This window comes from Actinia tenebrosa, unplaced genomic scaffold (assembly GCF_029948245.1).
Source record: "Actinia tenebrosa isolate PJP-AT-01 unplaced genomic scaffold, QUT_ActTen_1.0 PGA_scaffold1__47_contigs__length_23844297, whole genome shotgun sequence".
NCBI classification, from domain to species: domain Eukaryota; kingdom Metazoa; phylum Cnidaria; class Anthozoa; order Actiniaria; family Actiniidae; genus Actinia; species Actinia tenebrosa.
The window spans coordinates 10,045,281-10,066,796 of record NW_028292578.1 but is presented as its reverse complement, the minus strand read 5'-3'; the positions used below and the strand labels follow the sequence as shown (position 1 = coordinate 10,066,796).

Sequence of the window (21,516 nt, the reverse complement as noted above, 5' to 3'; positions counted from 1 at the left end):
TACACCTACTACAGGCACTACACCTACTACACGTACTACAGGTACTACACCTACTACTACAGGTACTACAGGTACTACACCTACTACAGGTACTACAGGTACTACACGTACTACAGGTACTACACCTACTACACCTACTACAGGTACTACAGGTACTACAGGTACTACACCTACTACAGGTACTACAGGTACTACACGTACTACACCTACTACAGGTACTACACCTACTACACGTACTACAGGTACTACAGGTACTACACCTACTACAGGTACTACAGGTACTACACCTACTACAGGTACTACAGGTACTACACCTACTACAGGTACTACAGATACTACAGGTACTACAGCTACTACAGCTACTACAGCTACTACAGGTACTACACCTACCACAGGTACTACAGGTACTACACCTACTACAGGTACTACAGGTACTACAGGTACTACACCTACTACACCTACTCACCTACTACTGGTACTACAGATACTACAGGTACTACACCTACTACAGGCACTACACCTACTACAGGTACTACAGGTACTACACCTACTACTACAGGTACTACAGGTACTACACCTACTACAGGTACTACACCTACTACACCTACTCACCTACTACTGGTACTACAGATACTACAGGTACTACACCTACTACAGGCACTACACCTACTACAGGTACTACAGGTACTACACCTACTACTACAGGTACTACACGTACTACAGGTACTACACGTACTACACCTACTACACCTACTACACGTACTACACCTACTACACGTACTACAGGTACTACACCTACTACAGGTACTACAGGTACTACACCTACTACACGTACTACAGGTACTACACGTACTACAGGTACTACACCTACTACAGGTACTACACCTACTACAGGTACTACACCTACTACACGTACTACGCCTACTACTGGTACTACAGATACTACACCTAATACAGGTACTACACCTACTACAGACATTACGGGTATTATTCGTGCACTACACATACATGCTATATATGCTATATATCATTAGAGTACTATAGCCAGGACATTTGGTGGCCCCATACATGACGTACCTACCGGAAGTTGAAAGAAACCGCTGGTTCTTACCAAGAAGAACGTGGGCGCTGGGTACGAGATTGACATTTTAAAGCACAGGCAGCCCAAGCAATGCATAGGTAGGGGAGGAAAAAAATGAGAAAAAACGGCTAAAGACAGCTAAGAACTAACCAAGAAGAAGTTAAAAAGCATTAAGGACAACAAAGGATCAAAGTAATTTCAATTTTTTAATTTTCAAATTTTACGATTTTTGCAGCATGAGACGGCACAGATGCATTGCTTGGGCTGCCTGTGTTTAAAGCGGAAAGCCGGCCTTTTGCAACAAACAGTCACTTGCTGATATGTGACTTTGATAATGAATCAATTCAGCTCAAGGTCCCTTGGGAAAGGCTCTGCTGAATGGCAAACAAACTTTAAACTGATTTGTATCTTGAAAAGGTTTTGGATACGGCATTAGTACCTAGAGGGGGGGGGGGGGGTGGGTACTCCCCTATATTTGCTATAAGGGAACTTGCCACCAAACAGGGTATGGTTTTCAGCAATTTTACTCTGGAACAGGGTATATAAAATTGCGCTCGCTCTGGGACAGGGTATATGAAATCGTGCTCTCTCCTTTCTGGAACAGGATATCTATTTTCACAATACAGGAACTGGGTATGGTATTCAGCGATCTCACTCTGGAACAGGGTATGAATTTCAGCGATTTTACTCTGGGACAGGGTCAATGTTCAGAGGGCTCAGTGGCACATCCCTACCCTAAACGGACAAGAGTACCCCCCGGGCATTATTAGTACAGCAAAAAATCTTTAAATAAAGTTTTTTTGCCATCCACTAACAATAACGTGTCAATCTATTGCAAAAGGCCTATCGTTAAAATGGACCAATATTTAATAATCATGCCTTTTTCTTATAATAATAAATTTATTGGTATTATATAATATTGTTAAATACACTCATCAAATACACATACTTTACTGATTGTAAAACAAATTTTGATTTCCAACTGACTGCAAAATATCGAGCAGTAGAACCAGAGAATATAAGTTTCTTTTATTTTGTAAAAATTATTCACAAATAAGGATATCAACTAATTAACTCATGTTGTCTTCTTAGACTGCATACATGTGTTATCATACTCCCTGACCAAAGTCCAGTTTAATTTGTAGTCTGAACATTTTAGATCTGATTTATTCACATTAATTTTACCATGGTCACAGATTGCCCTGACAATCGACTGCATATTGTTTAAAAATATTCATCTTGTTTGGGATCCCTGTGGTAAATATGCTTTCAGGACTTTAATAATGCTATCTTGATATTTAGGATGAAGATGCTCCTTTGCTACCTGTAAGAAAAAGGTCTTAGAATCAATGATTAGGGTTGGCTTCGTTAATGGTCAATTTCTCAATTTTAGGGGAGGGAAGAGAAGGGAAAGGAAAAGGGAAGCTGACTGGGGGCTTTTGTGGATGAATTTGATTCTTTTTATTTAATATATATATTTTCACATTTCTTTATTGCTTATGAAGAAAAATTTACCTCTTGTACTTCAAAACCTTCATTTTTCATTGTTCTGACAAAAGCGGACTCTCCTCCTCGGTTTCTTCCCATGGACACAAACACCAACGACTTCTGGTGAGTTAATCTTGGGATGCTTTTCGCAAGTTTTATAGAATCCTCTTCTGAATAGAGCACTTCAGCAGCAACTACCAGATCAAATACGCCGTTCTTGGTTAAATGGTCCACCCCATTCCCCCAGGAATACTCTTCTGCTTTTATCCTTGAAGCCATGTCCTTTGCAATATTAAGTTCTATATTTTTATTTAGAGTAGGAATACAGCATTGTTGGTCTGTGATAACAGTTCGTTTAGCACCTAATAAACACAGATAAATCCCTACTAATCCGCAACCCGCACCAAGTTCCAGTACTCGGTAGTTTTTAAAATCTTCTTGAGGAAAAATCATTTGATTGTCAAACATTTTCGCCAGTGCAATGCTACCATCCCAGACAGTTGTCCCAAGGGCAGCATAACTTTGTTCGAGTTTGATTTTTCGAGTACTCTTATTTTCACTTTTCTGCTTCCCATTATAGTACTCTGCGTCTTGTTCTTCTTGTTCTTCTTCCCGGTGTACTTGCTTTTGTGTCGCTAATTCGATGTCAATCTCAAAAGGTTTTTGAAATCGGGCTTTTTCAGGCTTGTATTCTTGTCTCACCCACATGGCTAGATTCGCATATGATAAAGAATTCTTCCTTTATAGGTTTAAAACATGGTAAATATAAATTTCTCAAATTGACTGTCCGTCGGCCATATTGAACGTGAGTCTTGAGAAAACTGGACACTAGTATGATAATGCCCATGACTTCAAACGAGACACCACTGACCCATTACTTGACTTTTTCATTTCTTCAAAAAAAAATCCTAACTACCGCACTTCAAAAAGCTACAATTATGACCTTATTTTAAGCATTATCTAGCTTTGTTAATCTAAGTGATCCTTTCTGGATCCTCTTTCCATTTGTCCAACATGGATTCTTTGGGTTTTACGCCACAAAAAGAGATAATATACAACTCTTTGCTTCCCTATAGCGATCAACTTGATGATCAGTCCAACAAGTTTTTAGCGGAAATCAAGTATAATTTGGGTCGAGCTGTAGTTTTTCGTGAATCAAGTCCTGGAGCACTTTATTGGAGTAATCAGCTCTCTAGGTAAGTGATATTTCTAGCATCCATAAAGGCTTTTAGAGTCTACTTTGAGTTTCGCGCGACATAGTTTAAAGCCATGAAATTTCACACGTGAAAACTGCTGGGTTTCAGAGAGTGTTTGCCTTAGCTACTTGTAAACTGTAATACCAATATATATATTCGTTTTGTGTCACCTGTTTTTCCCTATGAACTTATGATGATTTTAGAATTGTTTTATGCGACATTGACCGGCAAAAAGTCTTTTTTTAAATTTAAGTGTTCGCGATATGCTTATAGCGAAAAAATTGTTGTGTAACGATGACTGTGCATCCTGAATCCGTTGTAACGTGAATTATAAAACTGCCACTTTTGATTCGTTCGATTAAAATATGTCGATAAGATATTCTTTGTTTGTTAATCAAGTTCAACAATCAAACCCTATAGATTTTAAATAATTATATTTTCGAAAATCAGCTTTGGTAATATTTATAATATAATGAACTAAATATAATATTGTTTTTTATAATAATTGGATGGATCTATGATGGGAAATGGAATTAAAGGATGAAGGGAAGAACAAAAAAATGGGGCTAAAAATTCTTTAGATTCTTACTAATATTAAATCTCATTATTCAAAAGAATGCATTTATGGAGCTGATTTATAATCTCGCTGTAGAACAGAACTTATATGAATTTATTGATCTTAGATAGGTGATGTTAGTTACCCAAAACAGGGTTTTCCATACCAGCATGAGTAAGCGGCAAAATGCAAAGAATAGGCAGGGGCTGCGAACAAATCTTTCTCACATTTTCCCTAAATTTTGGTAAACTTTAATCAAAATAGAAGGCAATGTCAAGTAAAATATCTTGTGAGATTTGCTGGCTGCCTGCTTCTATTGAAAACCCTGCTACTGTAAATTAGTAAAAATATGATAAAGTAATAGTCATTCATTAGAGACTTGATGCATTCAAGTAGATATAGTATGACCCCTCAGTTTTTGTGTCATATGTGAATGGAGTTGCTGGTTGGCGCTCCTTTGCTCTGAGGGTTCTTTCGAGGTTCTACGGTTTTCCTTCCTTAAGAAAAAAATCAACTTCTAAATTCCAATTTGATCTGGCTTCATGAAGCTTAAAATATTATGAGCCACTGGCTAAGGAGACTGATCACTTGCTACTGTCTTGCAGGTTTGACTTAAAATAAGTGAAATTCCCAAGGAGTATAGGTAATAGGTGGGGTCTAAGATTGATATTGAAATGTTCTTTAATATTTTGTATTGTTACTTATATTTTAGTTACATCAAGCTATATGGTAGGAAGTTTTCAAAAGAGGATCATATAAACTTCATCAAGCTTTTTTATGAACTGATAACAACACCAGAACTGGATGCGCAGTTCATCATTGGATATGGTCATGTACTCATACTACTCTTAAAGTAAGTTCAAATAGAACCAGGATGGGATCCCTGTGGGTGGATTTAGGCAGTCTAAATGGTGGGATCCCTGTGGTTGGAATGAGAAGTTAAAAGGTGGGATTCCTGTTGTTGTAATAAGGCAGTGCAATGGTGGGATGCCTGTGGTTAGAATAAGAAGTAAAAGTTTGGGATCCCTGTGGTTGGAATAAGGCAATACAATGGTGGGATGCCTGTGGAATGTCTGTGGTTAGAATTAGAAGTAAAATGTTGGGATTCCTGTGGTTGGAATAAGGCAGTGCAATCGTGGAATGTCTGGAATGTCTGTGGTTAGAATAAGAAGTAAAATGTTGGGATCCATGTGGTTGAAATAAGGAAGTGCATTGGTGGGATGCCTGTGCATGGTCAGAATGAGAAGTTAAATGGTGGAATCCCTGTGATTGGAATAAAACAGGGCAATGGTGGGATCCCTGTGGTTGAGAAAAAGGCAGTGCAATGGTGGGGTGCCTGTGGTTGGAATGAAAAGTTAACTTGTGGGATCCCTGAGATTGGAATAAAATGATAATCTTGATTTTTACCACACTGTAAGTCTGAATGTATGTGTGACAAATTGGGACAGGAGAAAGGAGATGGTTCACGCGCTTTGGATTATGTCATATCTGTCACCCATGGATGTGAGGCATATTCTGGTATTTCATTATTTACATGTGGCTTTTGATAATTTTCTTATTATCCTAGGAAGCGAAAGTTGATTTCAAGGGAGGAACTCACCCTTCCCTGGAAGCCACTGTATGCTAATGTGGAGTTTCTGCATTACTCAAAATATGAATCTGTTGGGCTCAAGAAACACTCCAGGTAATAGCAGTTTAATGAGAAAAAGAAATACTTGTGATATTGCAAAGTGTTTCTTTAAAAACAATTTGTCTATTAAGGCTATATTCTTTATGCTGTGCATAAAGCACTTAGTATCCAATATCATACCTCTCTGTGTACATTTATCAGTTATTGACTTCAAAAGAGCCAGCACAAAAGTGTATTTTTACGAATGGGATCTAAGCTAAAAGTATGTCCCAATAGAGATAAGTTGATGGAACCCGAGGTACTCAAAAATAATTGTACTGTATTCTGGTTTCCATAGCATGAAGTACAAAGACTAGGGAATAGTGTTATTCCCTAATGCTGCTTCCCCCTGACCCCATAACCTGCCTGTTACCTGTAACAATTATCTGGGGTACCCATTTACGAAGCTGGGTGTAGAGGAGCACTGTGAGAATTGTACTGTAAAATTAATTCACCTAAAAACACAATGCTAGTATAAAGGTAAGGGCTGGAAATCTTAGTCTTTTGGCAAGCATTTAAGCTATAAGGGGACCCCTGATTTCTCCATTATTTGATTTTGACTAACCTATTGTGTTGCAATTAATTTCAATGTGTATATCTACATGAAGCAAATGCAAGGAGCTCATGAAATCGGTTGTACGTCTAGCAAGAGTGTAAGTAATTTTTTTTAGTTTGATTCATAATAATATATCATCTGTATTGTGTCACGTCCTACTTTAGATATTTTAGCTTTCAGTGGATGGGGATATGCAGGGTTTAAAATAATGGTCAGTCATCAGACAATGTCCAGCCAGAGCCAGAACTTGTCTGGGGAAATTTTGTCTTGCTAGTTGTTTTGACCAGCAATGTTAAGTGACTATTTTGATTTTCATAGAGAGATGAAAACTAGAGAACCTAGAGAAAAACCCTCGTGTGAAACTTTGTATGTGTGGTTTAGTTGAGAATCAAACTCTTTAATATCGCGTGGTTGCAATAAAAGGCTAAAGTTTTTGAATAAACTGGAATTTCCCTTTTTTCACTGCATGTGAATTGTGATCCTTCCCTCGATTGCAACAGCTCTTTTTCTCATCTGAAAATGTTTATTCCATAATACAAAAAAAGATGTTTAAAAAATGTATGGTGTGCAATATATAACTGGAAGTGTTTTGATTTGCAGGTACTTTTCAGTGGAATCTACTCAAGAGATGTTGGATGAATGGAAACCATTATTGTGTCCTTATGATGTGGCATTTGGAAAAGCTATATTTTATTTCTCTCTGTTTCTTCCTACAACTTTACCACCAAGTCAGTATGACCAGGGATTCAGGTAAATCCAACCTACAGTACATTAGAAACTTCATTTTCATTAATATATGTTTTATGCAACCTTAAAAAACTCATTAATAATTCACGAAGGAAACACAATAGGACTTTAAAACTACATGTACATGTAAATGGAATCTTGTAATCTTAAATTTTCTGGCAGGCTTTGGTTTGAAGAATTCATGGGGATCTGGATAACATTTCAAGACCCAGGAAGAGCCTGGGAAGAGGTAGGATATAAGTATGCAGTATACCTAGAACCAATCAGAATGCTCAAATATGTGCAAGTTTGCTGATTGGACTGGTTGTGATAATGATGTGAGCGAAGACTTTTTTGTGAAGATTGATGAATTATGGAAAATGGAAAGATAAGAAGGAAGGATAGAAAATAAATGAACGTTGTCATCACCAAAGGCGATAGGCCCATTCCGAGACGGATATGGTTTCATTGAATACAAGCAATATTGAATCAGTCTCAACACTAAGGTCCATGTTCTTGATGAGAATAAGAAGCAGAAACACAAGTCGTTTCATCTATTCTTGGATCTTGGAATGACCTATCTCCTATTACTTTTCGCCTATCGCCTATTGGCAATGACAGCTCGTTTTTTCGGATATATTGATTCTTGATTGTAATTTATTTTTTGAAGGACTTCTTGAAGTTGTTGGCAAGACTATCAAAAGAGAACATAGGACACATAGACTGGAATCCATACATTCCTATGGTATGTACATTGATGATAATTATTCAAATAAATGATTATATTAGATAGTATGTATGTACACTCTGTGCATTAAAAACTGTGCTTTATTAGTTTACAGAGCATGGCTGCTCACACCATGCACAGTAAACTTAGAGAAGTAGTGTAAGAAAACAGGATTGAAACTACAACAGATTTCTTTCTATACAGTATAGCAAATAAAACCACATTTTTCTGTGCACCTTTCAGTAATAAGCTCTTGGGAAACAACCGAGAAGAGTGAGAAGAAGCACAAAAAGTTCAATTTTATAATTGTAGTTAATTTATTTTAATTAACAATCTAACTTGTGTTTTTTTGTATGTAAAGGTATTCACAAGACTCTTGAAGACATTCAGTCTTCCTATTGGTAGTGGAGGTTCTGTGTTCTATCCATGCAGGGATTACATGGTTATCTTGCGCTCTTATATCATATGGATTACATGCTCTCTGGTAAGGCTTAAATAACCTTGACTTTATATTTTGAATTAACTAGCATATAGAACTGTTACACATTTTCCATAAATAGCATTGGGACCAATTTTTTAACAGACAAGTGCACATTTTAGCCATATTGTGTTCATTGACTTGCCATTATTTTCTTTAGCTCTATACTGTATCTTCATTTTTTGAATTCCTCATTTGTTTTATATATGTACATTTGATTCGTACTTAATATCAAAAATGATATTTGATATTTAAGGGAGGAGACAGTATAGCACAGATTCACCTTTCTAAGATGTTTGCATCTCTGGAATCATTCTACCATCCATCTAATATTGGACGATATTCTGTAAGTACATTGTACAGGAACATTGATTAGAGTAGATCAGTACAATACTGTAATTAACAATGTCCAATATTTATTTCTTGCATTCTTTAATCATTTATGATTGTTTATTGCAGGGAAAATTGCAAAAGCTGCTTTTTAAACTGTCTAGTGAGTTTGTCAAACGCTTGCACAGGTTTGTGATGTGTTATTACCTGGAAATAAGTTTAATCACTTTTTTCATTGCTACTCACTGATCAAAACATTCAGTCATGCAGGGCACGAAATGAACTTTTAAACCCACTAGCAAAACCTTGCTAGTAACTTTCAACTTTACTAGCGATCGAACGTGGTTCATAACAGGATTTACTTGATGTGGGTTATGAACTTTTCATTCCTTCAATTTGTGGACTGTGTTCATACTCACAAAACTTAGCTAGTTAAATTTTGTCACTCAATAAATACAAAATTTCACCTGCATTTTCTGAGTTTGCGAGTGTTAATTTTGTGCTCTGTCATGACAAGGAAATCAGACAATACACTGCCGTCAATCAAAGTACAGTATGTAAAGGTACCAAAGAATTTATTTGATTTATGGTAGTCTACTGCCTGGAGTACTTCCCAGTTGAAATACTGTTGTCTTGGGAATCAAGTAGCACTGAAAACAGTGGTAATTTGTGTAAAGTATGCAAACACATTATTGGTGGTTAAATAGTACAGTGTACTTTTGGGCAAACTTTTGTTGTAGGAGAAGAGGGGACAGTTACCCCCCTCGCTACTCTTATGCTGCAGTTGTGTGATTGCAACGACAAATCACACCCATGCTTCATCCAAAAAAGTCATTTCTTAACCATATTCTCTCATATTTTTCAACAGGGAAAAGTTTGACAAGAAGACATGGGTGACCCCAATACCACCAGAGAAAATGCTTACAGATAATGACATCTGCCAGTTTGTAGAGAGTCTGAAGCCGCCAGTTATGTTGGCCATCTTTAACAAGTTTGGAAGCTTTGATGCAGCTAGTTCTTTGCAGAATTTAGCTATGATGAAACCAGATCTTGTGATTCCTACTCTTCTTGATAAGTATGTAACTACATTTACAGTATGATAATGTCAACAATGAAATAAAATGATGGGATCCCTACGCTTATTTTGTAGCTGAGAGGGGTAGCCAGTCCTAGACAATTTGCCACCCATTCGTGGTTAATAGATAATCTTTATATTAAAATATATACTATACTGTATCTTATTAAATATTGCAACAAACCACGATGTTTTAAAAGAAATGTTGACTATCGGAATCAAAACTTAATATTTTTTTAACAGACATATTACTCTACTAAAATATGAAACATTTTCATTGTAGGCTCTACAAAGCACTTGATACCTTGATTGAACCACATCAACTCACAGCCACCTTAAACTGCGTAACATCAGTAGCCAGGGCTCTTGTTAAATCAGATGGGACATATCCAGAAGGGAAGTCACATGTTCTGCCATTGTTACAACTGATCTTACCAGGGATTGATCCAAATGACTTCAGAAAAGCAATGGTGAGTTAGAGCCTATCAAATATGTGAAGGCTAGGTAGCAGTTTCAAATCCTTCATATAGTCTTATGAACATTTCTTACACAATTCTTTGATCAAATACATCACGAAACTTGAATGATTAGTTACTTCCTTACTTCCTAGTCAATCTATATGTCTTTTGATCGAGTGCATTCTTTTCGATCAATGTCTTATCCTGTACATTGTAAAGTCTACAATCCATCTATCATCAAAATCCATTGGGTAGTGTAATGTGAGAACAGTCCTTGTGCCTCATTTTTGCCATCCATGGGATCATAAATTCCTTAACATGTTGAATGTGCATGCATGCAAGCTGTATTGTTTATTGGTTACATATTTCCCATATTTTGAGGGTTTTTGTTTGATGTCACTGGACAGGTTTCATTCATCAACAAAAATTGATTATGATTACTGTAAACAGGGACTTAGCAAGGGTCACAGCCATAAAAGTTTGACTTTTTTCCTTCCTTCCATTTTGTCAGGCTAACATCGGATTTGGCAGAAATATTTGCACCAAAACTCTACTCTCACTATGCCACTGGACATGTACATTATGTTAGTTAGTCTTCAGTTTGACTGTCATTGGTGAGAAGGATTATCAGAGGCAGCAATAAGACTTGTACTCAAACGCAAAATAGAAATTTTTAAAAAATCTGTCAACTTGCTAACCCTATCTTTTTTCTTCTTACCAGGCTACATTTACATTTATTTCTACAATCATCTGTCTTGTACCAGTTGTAGACTGCTCTGGAGCTGTTGGCGTGGTGGAAATGACAGAGGTACAGTACTGTTAACCACTATCAAAGTTATTTAATACATTGATTGCATTTCAGGGGGAATCCTAGACATCTTTCAGAATTGAGAGGGGCTTTTTAGAACTTTATGATAACATTGATAATAATAATAATAATAATAATTACTCTTTATTGGTTTGCAAACAAAGTAGAATTTTTTTCCAGTCTGGCCCATATTCCTAGTTCAATCATGTAACATCCTGTTCTTGGGCCTTTCTCTTTTATCTCTCCATTATTTGACCAAACCACCTGATACACTTGACAATGTACACAAAAGAAAACTAACAAGAAAAGTACTTTGAGCTGTATTGGTGTAAGAAGCTGATATGTTGGTGATTTTGAATTATTACTGGAATGTGTTAAATTTAGTACATTGGTTTGCTGGTTTGCTTTCAGGATGAGAAGGAGCTGTGCTTAGCAACTGGACAGTTTGAAGATTTTGTAGTACAGTTTATGGATAGGTAAAGTATTAATTCACTTCTAGGATCATTTTCTTGTAACTTTCTGGTCATTGTGTTTTTTTCCCCTGATTTGATTAGCCAAATGAATATATAACGCCTGCAGTCCGGTATCCTTTGCTGCTAAATAAAAAAACAAAACGATTACAAAAACAAGTAAAAAAGAAATACAGGAAAAAAATAAATAAGTCATTTACCGTCCTATAGTCGGTCCAGAGAAGGAAAACTGTGCCCTTGGTCTTGAAAGCAGACCGCGGTTTAACAGCCTCGGTCCTTATATTCAAGACCTCAGGCAAAGTTTTTCCCTAAATGGACCTCCTGGCTGCTAAATGACATATATATATCAAACATGATTTATTGACAAACCTTATGTTAAGAGTCTTTTGTATTTTCTTTAGATGTTTTACATTGATTGAAAGTTCCTCTTTTGAGAATGTGTCAGAGTTGGACAGTTCGTTGTTTCGATCTGATCAGCGGCACAGCCAAGAGGGTATCCTAGGCATGGGAGTGGCATCTACCTTCCACACAATACTCATGCAAAGCTCCCCTCAAATCTTTAAGGTAAATCACTGTTCTATCAATAGATTTTACCGTCTTATTGCCATTGACTTTCTTAAATGATTGCACTTTTGTCTCTAGTAAGAGTTTGATTGACGGCAGTGAAAAACCAAATTTCAGTGTGCAGCTTGCAGAGTTTTCTTATGAAAATTGCAGTAACACTTCCCCTAAACATTGCTGTCACAAAACCACTCTATCTACGATCAGAAATGGTACATTTGCATGCATGGTCAAGGGCGGATCCAGCCAAAATTTTAGGGGGGGCTAATTGAGTTTCTTCCGTCAACATGATGGAAAACAATATAAAATAGGAACATTTTTTTCTGCTGAAGGGGGGGGGGGGCTTCAGTCCCCCTTTGCCCCCCCCCCCCCCGCTGGATCCGCCCTTGATGGTCTCAGTAATTATTTTCCAAAACAAATTTGTTTCACTCATTTATGTTCATTTTTCAGATTGCTCTTGACAAGCTTTTTAATTTCTGCACCAACAATGTTCTGGAAATGAAAATTGCTGGAAAGATTGCAGCAGACATGTGCAGAGCTGCTGCTAAGGTAAGTGTTGATAAATACACTAAAAATATGAATAATTAACATATATTAAGAGGATATTTTTTTCAATAATGAGCAATAATTGCAAAAAGTGCCAAAATCTAGACTTTCGTATGAGTTTTGATCCTAATTTTCGTTTTGGGTTAACACTCAAAACCTTTTTAAAACAGTTAGAAACTGATGTATTATGATGAAATGCCTGTTTGAAGCGGTATTTTCAATTGTACAAATATGTTTTGTTGCATTTGTGTTAGAATGTTGCTTTGTCAGGCTTTTTTTATAGAAAATATATGGGAAATAAGCAAATGAAGGCCTAAACCTCATTTTCGAATAAAATTGTTGCTTTGGGTTAACACTTTGATTCCACTTTCATCGGTCATTTCCACTTCCAAACAAGTTAATCTTTCTGAATAACAAGATTTTAGCCTTGTACAATAGCCTTTCCTCAAGAAAATAGTTTTTGGTGCTCACTGCTTGAATATGAAAAGAATTCTCTCTTACTGCATGTGTTGGTACTATAACTTTTACTTGTGACATGGTCATGCTGTTCGACAGTGTAACTCTCCACTGCAGAAACACACAGCTCAACCTTTTATTGACTTTTGATATAAAGTGCACTTTTTTAAGTGAAAAAATGATGTGCAAAGCTGTTACTTTTCAATTCATCATCAGACAAATACAGAGTTAACCTTGAAGAAGTTCCTTCCTCACTGCTGCTTTACGATTGAGGGGATTATTTCAGGTAAGAATGAAAGAAAAAATAAATACTACATGTACTCCTCTTACTAAAGTTATTCTTTAATGTAAGTAAATTGGAATGCCTGAAGATTAAATAATAAAATACTAAGTCGACACCAAGGAAGTGCTCGACAAAAATTACATCCACGTATGGAAATAAACCTTAAGAACGAAATTTCCCTTTTGGCAAACCAAGATTACTGTTTTCTTTTGTTGTTTTAATCTTAAAAGATGTGTCCTAACAATAACAATAAGAAATAAGATGTTAACAATAAGAAAGCTGTATAGATGGTTTTTGGCAGCCATATCCCCCATAACATCCTAGTTTCCCACATTGAGTTTTAAGAAGTTGTAAGGGTTTGTTTTATCCTCTCTATCTGTTGTCATTGTTTATAGCTGAAGACTTAAAACACCAAGAAGAAACAGATAACCAGTTATTGTGGAATCTCCAGATCTTAACAGAGGTAAAAATGCTTGATAAAGTGCAACAACACGGTCAAAAATGACCATTACTGTAATTATATTTATACAAATCATCTCTTCTTTTTTTCTGCAGATTGTTCGCTCCAATGGATCAAAGATACTTGCCTACAAGAAGGAGATTATCAAGACACTCAAATCAACCATACACTTGAAGAACAAAGAAGCCGCGACTCTTGCTGCCAAGGTAATCAGGGAACAATGTCTACCTACCTTTAAATGAATCACGTTCATGTACTTCTCGATCTGGTACTTTAAAATGATTCTAATTTCTCTGTTGTATTTCTTTAGCTTGACTTAAAGTTTCAACAAAATCAGACCCAGCTTATACTTTACTGAGAGCATGCTAAAAGCACACGCTTTATCCCTCTCCCTCCAACCGACCTACTCCATGTTTAAAGAGGTTGACCTGTTAAAGAATAGTCGGGGAAAAAATATGCAAGAACAAACTACAATTACACCAAAAAAAATTTTTTTTCGTTTTGTATATCTCATGCCTTGCAAAGACCAATACAAAATCTGAGCACTGATAAACCCCAAAATAAACAGAAAAGTTTGTAACTGTGTTTCTTAATTTCATCTTCAGCTTCTAGAGAATCTGCTTCGGCCTTTGTCACACATCTATCCACTTGAATGGAGGAGTGTTTTGAAAGACTTTAGTAAACCTCCAACTGAGCATCTGTTTATCAGGGTAAGATATGGGCAGCAGTGATCTGTAAAAAAGAGTGTAAATCTATTAGCAAGCAAACAAAGGCTTTGTGAAACCAAACTGACTAATGTTATCATGCTTCCTCTTTACACAGGATTGGGGTAAATCTGGTGATGTTGACAACCTTGACATCCAATGGCATATCCCCTCTAAAGAGGAAAAGCTTTTCGCCAAAGAACTCTTCGATACCTTCCTACAGACAGAGATGGCTCGAGTAGAAAAATACATCGATGGATCTGAACCTCTTACAAGGTAAGTCTGTGCAATATCTTTTTCGAGCAGAATTCAGCTGTAAGCAAGGTTTCCTAAAAATTTAAGGAGGAATCAAAGCGTTTTGAGTGGAAGAGTACTGGTCATAGGGCATTCAATGCCATTATCCACTGTCTTTATAGCTGTGTAGTTCATGTCTGGGGTTGCGGGTTTGATTCTTGACTCAGCTGGCATATTTTATGCTAGTTGATTTCTTTCTTGCATGGGGATGTTGTTCGTTGCAAACACTGAATGTAGTTGTAGTTGAAGGGCATGCGAACTATACTGAAGAGCGCCGAACGGGGATTGATGATTGTTATATATAAACACGACTCGTCTTTTGAAAACAAAAATTGCTATTCCATGAAATTGCTTGCCTTTAAAGATGGCACCAAAATTAGCATTGTTTTATTAAGTCATATGTAAATGCTTTTTTTCCTAGGGAGGAGCTTCAACAGAGTCTCCGCGTCATCCAGTGTAGTCTCTTTGGAGGTGCCTTGTTGTTACCAGCGTGGGAAAAACCATCGTTGCCAAACATGTAAGTTCATTTGATTTGCAATTTCACATCATATTTATGCCGAAGCCTCTCTTTAAAAAAACGCATGTTATCATACTCACCACTCGAGGGGACTTGTCAAGTGGCCACTATATATAGGTTAAACACTTAATAGAGGTACATGTATAAATGAGAAGTGGCCGTTGTATAGAGGTTGGCCGCTTACCGCCATTTGTATTGCTACGCGGCCACTCCAGACAAAAATCGCGACCTGCACTTTGCAATAGACTGCCGTCAATCAAACACGTTGACGTCATTTACACGCATTTGGATCGGCCCGGTAGGCCCGGTGAGTGTGGCTCATAATACTTGTAAACAATCGACAAGTTTTGGCGCCTTTTGAATCTCACACGCGTGTAAATGACGTCAACGTATTTGATTGACGGCAGTCTATTGCAAATGCACGTCGCGATTTTTGTCTTGGGTGGCCTCGTAGCAATGCTAACGGCTATAAGGCGAAGTGAATATCGTCCCATAATCACTGACTCTACCAATCACAGCATTCGAAACTCTAGTATACTCGAGTCTAAAGTATTACTAATTTTGTTTATCAATCCGATTGTGTTTGTTTCTTAGTGGCATGAAGACTATGGTAAACCGGGGCAGGTTTTTACATACAGTTTCAGTGGGACCAGACGTTTCGATGGGAGAAGAGAACTCACGAGAGAGAGTAGCACAGCTGATGCATAGACTTGTTGGTGAGTCTTGTTTTTAAAATCTCTCTTTACGAAAAAAAAGGATGCCTTATGAAAAGATTTGTCCACGAAAACTTTCTTAGACAAAATGATAGCCTCGAATATGTTGTTACATACCACCAACATGGCCGCGATGACGTAACGTGCAAATTAAGAATGGACTGCTTCGACGATACGTAGGCCATCTTGGATTGCAAGCTATAATGGGGCGTCTAGGGGGCAACTAAAGCTTTGTTACAGCAATGATGTTGATTGATATTAACAGCTCACCAAAGGAGAATAAAAAAAAAAAGATTAATTACGACGGCACATCGATCATCTTCACGCATAAAAGACAAAAAAAAAACAAAAAACAACAACAACAACAAAAAAAAGCAAAAACAAACAAACAAACAAAACAAAAACAAACAAAAAACAACAACACAAAACTCTATGTATTTTCCGTATCTGGCGCCGTATCTTTGAAGTAGTCTATCGGTATCAACGGTGGATTTCTTTCGTTTCCACTCAACTGTTAAGCGATAATTTTTTAACTATGGCATATTTTGCGCTTTTTAGACCGCTTTTCGTTTCTGTAATACCAACAGACGCAGCACTTTCTCTAGTGTTTTGGCCACTGTTCATCACATTCATACCACTCTGACTTTGACTCTGATTAACGAAAGCCAAAAACCCATGCGTTTGTTAAGGAAATCGCAGAAAAAATGCTTTACTGTGGAATCTTTATTATTCTTACAAGTCTTCTTTTTCTTTCAGAGCATCTTCTTTGCCATCGCGAGGATGATACCAAGGCTCTACAGTACACCGTGAAGGTAATTTCTCTTACATGTAGCAACAGTTCCTTGTATTTGCTGAATATGGTGACCTCTTTTGTCTTCAAAGTTGCATGGTGTTACACTGGGCAGTGTTCCTGTTAACTTGTTTCGTAGTTTTATTGCACATTAGGAAACTGTTTAGCAATTTCTTCCAAGGCACATTCCTGTCAAATGTTATTGCGCGACAAAAAAGAAAAAAAAAAAAAAAAAAAAAAGAAAAAAGAAAAAACGTGTTATGCCGTTTTACTAAAAGGGTTAGGTCTCGAACATTTTGTCAAAGTCTTTGCAATACATGAGACTTCCGAGCGAATTTGCAAAGAATCCTCGTAGTTTCTCTTGGACACTGCATAGTTCTCTAAAGTAACTATTATTTAACACCTTAACATTTAATAACAGCTTATTTGTAGTTGTAAAAGAGAATGTTTATTACAGTTTTTATCTATGAAGCTAATGTAAATCTTCTTTACTAGATATACGAGTCATTGTTGCTTCATCTGATTGGCCAACGAGACGAGTTTGATGTAAGATGGCGAAGCGCAGGTGCTGTGAAGCGAGCAATGGAAGACAAGGTACTATTTTACATCACAGATCTACTGTATGTTAACCATGACTTTTTTACACACAATTGCATTTCTGTTTATTATCTACTAATAATGTCCATATGAAACAATCAGGGTGGTATCGAAAGTTTGACTCAAAACGTAAATTTTCCTATTTTGTTGGACTCCCTGTGGATTTGACGGAAATTTTCGCGCCAAAACGTGTGTGTTCGCCCCTTCAATTCTGGTACTCTTGCTATACCACTGATATCAATCTTGCTGGTTTGTGTTAACAGTTGTCAGGGAAGAAGAAACACGTGCGAGCGTTGCTTATTGAGCGGGTCCAACTACAACATGAGGTAATCAATGTGGGATTATGTTACCCAGAACTAGAATTTTAGCTTGATTTTCCGCACGTGCGCAATGCTATGGTACAAGCCTAGAATTTGGAATTTCTCTTCCAGTATGGTTTAATAAAGTCAATCATGCGTCTTTATAAATTACGTTTGAATTAAAGAAGGTATTAAGTGTCCAGATCACTGTTGTTGTTCCGTAAGAGGAAGTGAGTGCTTTTGAAAGTTTCATCCATAATTCTAATAGCTTCGCCTTGATTGTAGATGCGTATATTGGACAATGTCTCGTCCCAAATGACCGACCTACATAAGGTGTTATTAGATGATCTGTTCACATTATCTACTAGTGAGTACACAGAGGTATGTATCAATGCTATTGATATGGACTAATCTATGACATTACGCAGTAACTTGATGTGAAACACGAGAGGTACAAAACATGCCGTTTGTACTCTTGCTTCATTCTGATTGGATGAGTAGTAATTTTGTGTGATTTAATTGGATGTTGCCAAATGGTGTATCATTGTCGTGCCATCCTACAAAATGTGTTCCACTGGTCCTTTGCTTCTAGGTATCAACCAACGATGATTCATCATAGATTACAATCTTTGATTTAAAAGTGTTCTTAGTAATTATATGCACTGAATCATTATCGCATTTTGGTGGACGTCAATCAAAATGTTTCCATGACAATGTTGTAGATTGTTAACAGTCTCTCGTTTTCATTCGATTCAAGTTTTTCCCCCAGTCCCCTCCCCCCCCCCCCCCCCGCCGAGTTTTTCGCCATCACCAAACTCCCCACCCACTCCCTTGCCTTCCAAAACAGGGAAAAAACGACTAGACTGAGCTAGGAGTGAAAAGAAAAGAGTGTTAACAGTCTACAATGTTGGGAAACAAAAAGGTTTCCAATGCACGTCCTAATAAGGTCATGAAAACGTCGTTTTTGGCATTGCAAGATTACGCATGTTATGTTATCTTCAAATATATCAACCATCAACTATGTTTTTGGGTGGATTTTTTCAGGTTCGAATCAAAGCACAGAAGGTCATGGGATTGTGTATTGAGGTGTTCGATTACTATGCACGGTCCATCATTCCTTCTGTTTTGGATAAGCTGCGAGATGATTCTGAAGTGCCCCATGAAGCCTTCAAGGTTAGTCAGAACATTCCTGAATCGCCAATCTACCCTTCACTTCTCATTCGTAGAACTTTTTGTGAAAATTTGAATGAAAAACAGTAGTACTTCCATTGTCTACAAATCTCGCCACTGTAAAACGAAGTTAAAATTGTATGCATTCCGTTTAACTGAGGAGATTCACAGTTGAATGGCAGATTGTTGATACTAACCTAGACAAAATGCACACTGGTTCAATAGTACTTCCATTTTCTATAGTTCTCTTTACTGTAGACGAAATTCAATATTGCTTGCCTTCCTTCGTTGGTTTTTAACTGAGGAGATTTACATCTCAAATGGTGTAAGACAGCATCCGATAAGGTGCAACTGAATGGGCAAATAGTTGATACTAGCCTAGATATAATGTGCATTGGTTGGCTAATACCTTGTAGTGACCTAGTGAGTGTCTGCCAGTCTCCACCAGCTTTTTGCTTTCTGCTATACAGCCAGCTAGACAAGCCACACCCATGATCATTTTTTAAGAGACACACTGAAAAACGAATCATTTCGTTAGCCAATATGTTCCTCATATTTTATTGTCATTTCTCAATCTTGTCATAGGGAGCGCTGCATATTTTACTCAATAGCCGTATGTTTTTCTTGGTCAGTCATTACTGGGAGATTATCGTGGATGTATGGCCAGCCATTATACAGGTACAGTCGCATTTATTTGTTGGTCTTAGTTCATAGTAGATACAGGGCCGTTACAGAGGGGTTTCACAGCAGTCATGTGTTGCCGGGTAAAACTATAGAACCTATAGGAAGATAAATCTCTTGTCATACACATTTTCTGGGTGTGGTAGACAGAGTGCATTGTGATCTAGCCCAGTACGAACAACTTCATATAAAACATAATAAACAAGAGAAGTTCGTACCCAAGCTAGACCCGATGCACCATGTTCGCTATCGCAAAAAAAGATCTGTACAAGAACTTTTCATTGTCCCAGCCCTACCTAGAACATGGCTGGCTGAAAGCCCCTGTTTATATATATTATGCTACATTGGAGTGTAAGTGGCAGTTTTGTATTTACCAATCTAACTTGTTTCATTTGCAGGCTGATCATTCAGAGAAACCCTCCATCACTACACTAATAAGTTCTCTTGGAGATAAGATGATCAAGAAGTATGACACAGTAGCCATCGTTAGACAGGTATGTATACACAATAAACTATTGATTACCAGATACTGTACAGGTATGTGGACTGTTATGTGGCGTTGATTATGTTACAGCTATAGACCCCTTGCAGCACTTTGGAATGCAGCTCAATCTGGGGGACAAAACAATAGGTTCCAATTCTCAGGAGATTTAAAGTCTTTTGTTTTATACCCCAGATCGAGCACACGGGGGTTGGCAGAACACGAGAGAAATGTTAGGAGAAGAACGACACGTAGTGGAGTGCTTCTCGACACTTCTCGAGTTTTCTGCCAAACCCCAAGTGCTTTATAACTCCAGACAGCACAGCAAGCAAGTTTTTTATTTCTTTTATAAAATACAAATAACAGGAATGACGAAACTGGAAGTGCGCGCGTATGCTGTGTGCTCTCGTAACGCACGGGCTCCCAACCAATCAGAACGCGAGATTTAAAACTGTTATTTTATAATGTATTATATGCATATATGTAAATAAGGTCAGCACAGAAAAGAAAATGGCGGGAAAACGTGAAAAAGTTTGATAAAATTTCATATTGTTGTGACCTTTTTTAATGAATTCACATCGTCAGTAGTGCATTTCGTGCATGGTATGCAAGATGCAGCATGCAACAAACCTTGGTAACCAAGTAATGGGCCTATAAAAGAATTACTTACTAATGATGTTTCAATGTATAACCAGATACCGGACACTGCTGTAAACATTGCTTGGGGCATTCTACGTACTTCTGCCCCAGCCCCTGCTACCTTACTTGATTCCACTCCCTCCAGTTCCGTTGAGCCGACTGACACTGAACTGCAAGAGGCAGCGGCAATGCAAGCAGAATTTGTAGAGAATAACAACAGGTGAAAATTAATTTTTTCTTACTTGCCACGAGGGTTTTTTTGGTTCCCTCTGTAAAAACGAGCATGCGAGTTTAGTGTTGTGTGTTGTGTGTTGTAGAGCAGTTTTCATTTAACGGTGAAAAGGTTGCGCAATGTGATTGGTCTGGCGTACTTTGGCAACGCCGTGACCTTGTCGTGACCATCTCCGCTCCGTGTTCATGCCAGGTTTCGGCCCTTGCAAGGAGTGGTGGTTGTAAAATATAATACAATGAAGGGATGCTAACGCAGTTATAATAATTGCTTGTTGCGACTGTCAATACTACCATATATCTTATTCTTCAGAAACTACGTAAAGCTGGTTGAACGACTCACAACTCTTCTAGAAGACGAGAACTTGTAAGTGAGCTATGATATTTACTTCTGCATCAAGACCAGCCTGTTTCTTGCATTTGGCGGTTGATGTCCCATTGAACAATATAATACTAACTGCACTCGGACAAGGAGGAGT

The 21,516-nt window shown here is 37.5% G+C and overlaps 2 protein-coding genes across 2 annotated transcripts in view; one reads left to right on the top strand and one right to left on the bottom strand.

Moving 5' to 3' along the window:
• Positions 1 to 2,066: 2,066 nt before the first annotated feature.
• On the bottom strand, positions 2,067 to 3,360 carry LOC116301006 (protein N-lysine methyltransferase METTL21A-like). The gene is made up of 2 exons (XM_031709999.1): positions 2,597 to 3,360; positions 2,067 to 2,405 (listed from the first exon to the last, which is right to left on the bottom strand). The coding sequence occupies exons 1-2, from the start codon at positions 3,275 to 3,277 to the stop codon at positions 2,316 to 2,318; spliced, it is 771 nt and encodes a 256-aa protein (XP_031565859.1). The 5' UTR covers positions 3,278 to 3,360; the 3' UTR covers positions 2,067 to 2,315.
• A 99-nt stretch (positions 3,361 to 3,459) lies between these two features.
• The window catches only part of LOC116301004 (proteasome activator complex subunit 4), a 49,565-nt gene continuing 31,508 nt past the window's right edge, over positions 3,460 to 21,516 (top strand). Inside the window, exons 1-32 of the mRNA XM_089032575.1 lie at positions 3,460 to 3,765; positions 5,034 to 5,174; positions 5,889 to 6,005; positions 6,599 to 6,643; positions 7,147 to 7,296; positions 7,456 to 7,522; positions 7,943 to 8,017; positions 8,361 to 8,483; positions 8,734 to 8,823; positions 8,937 to 8,995; positions 9,676 to 9,882; positions 10,166 to 10,352; positions 11,062 to 11,148; positions 11,560 to 11,624; positions 12,020 to 12,182; positions 12,630 to 12,728; positions 13,398 to 13,467; positions 13,860 to 13,927; positions 14,020 to 14,130; positions 14,530 to 14,634; positions 14,747 to 14,904; positions 15,344 to 15,439; positions 16,034 to 16,155; positions 16,909 to 16,964; positions 17,438 to 17,536; positions 17,803 to 17,865; positions 18,124 to 18,219; positions 18,883 to 19,011; positions 19,594 to 19,686; positions 20,088 to 20,183; positions 20,866 to 21,029; positions 21,351 to 21,404. Of these exons, the coding sequence (XP_088888701.1) occupies positions 3,584 to 3,765; positions 5,034 to 5,174; positions 5,889 to 6,005; positions 6,599 to 6,643; positions 7,147 to 7,296; positions 7,456 to 7,522; positions 7,943 to 8,017; positions 8,361 to 8,483; positions 8,734 to 8,823; positions 8,937 to 8,995; positions 9,676 to 9,882; positions 10,166 to 10,352; positions 11,062 to 11,148; positions 11,560 to 11,624; positions 12,020 to 12,182; positions 12,630 to 12,728; positions 13,398 to 13,467; positions 13,860 to 13,927; positions 14,020 to 14,130; positions 14,530 to 14,634; positions 14,747 to 14,904; positions 15,344 to 15,439; positions 16,034 to 16,155; positions 16,909 to 16,964; positions 17,438 to 17,536; positions 17,803 to 17,865; positions 18,124 to 18,219; positions 18,883 to 19,011; positions 19,594 to 19,686; positions 20,088 to 20,183; positions 20,866 to 21,029; positions 21,351 to 21,404 (3,437 nt within the window). The 5' untranslated portion in view covers positions 3,460 to 3,583. The remainder of the gene's footprint in view (positions 3,766 to 5,033; positions 5,175 to 5,888; positions 6,006 to 6,598; positions 6,644 to 7,146; positions 7,297 to 7,455; positions 7,523 to 7,942; positions 8,018 to 8,360; positions 8,484 to 8,733; positions 8,824 to 8,936; positions 8,996 to 9,675; positions 9,883 to 10,165; positions 10,353 to 11,061; positions 11,149 to 11,559; positions 11,625 to 12,019; positions 12,183 to 12,629; positions 12,729 to 13,397; positions 13,468 to 13,859; positions 13,928 to 14,019; positions 14,131 to 14,529; positions 14,635 to 14,746; positions 14,905 to 15,343; positions 15,440 to 16,033; positions 16,156 to 16,908; positions 16,965 to 17,437; positions 17,537 to 17,802; positions 17,866 to 18,123; positions 18,220 to 18,882; positions 19,012 to 19,593; positions 19,687 to 20,087; positions 20,184 to 20,865; positions 21,030 to 21,350; positions 21,405 to 21,516) is intronic.

Excerpts from the sequence above, each read along its gene's own strand:
- LOC116301006 (XM_031709999.1), bottom strand. The coding sequence starts at position 3,277 with ATGTGGGTGAGACAAGAATACAAGCCTGAAAAAGCCCGATTTCAAAAA. Across the intron at positions 2,406-2,596 it reads AAGGTTTTGAAGTACAAGAG|GTAGCAAAGGAGCATCTTCA; the intron begins GTAAATTTTTCT and ends TTTTTCTTACAG.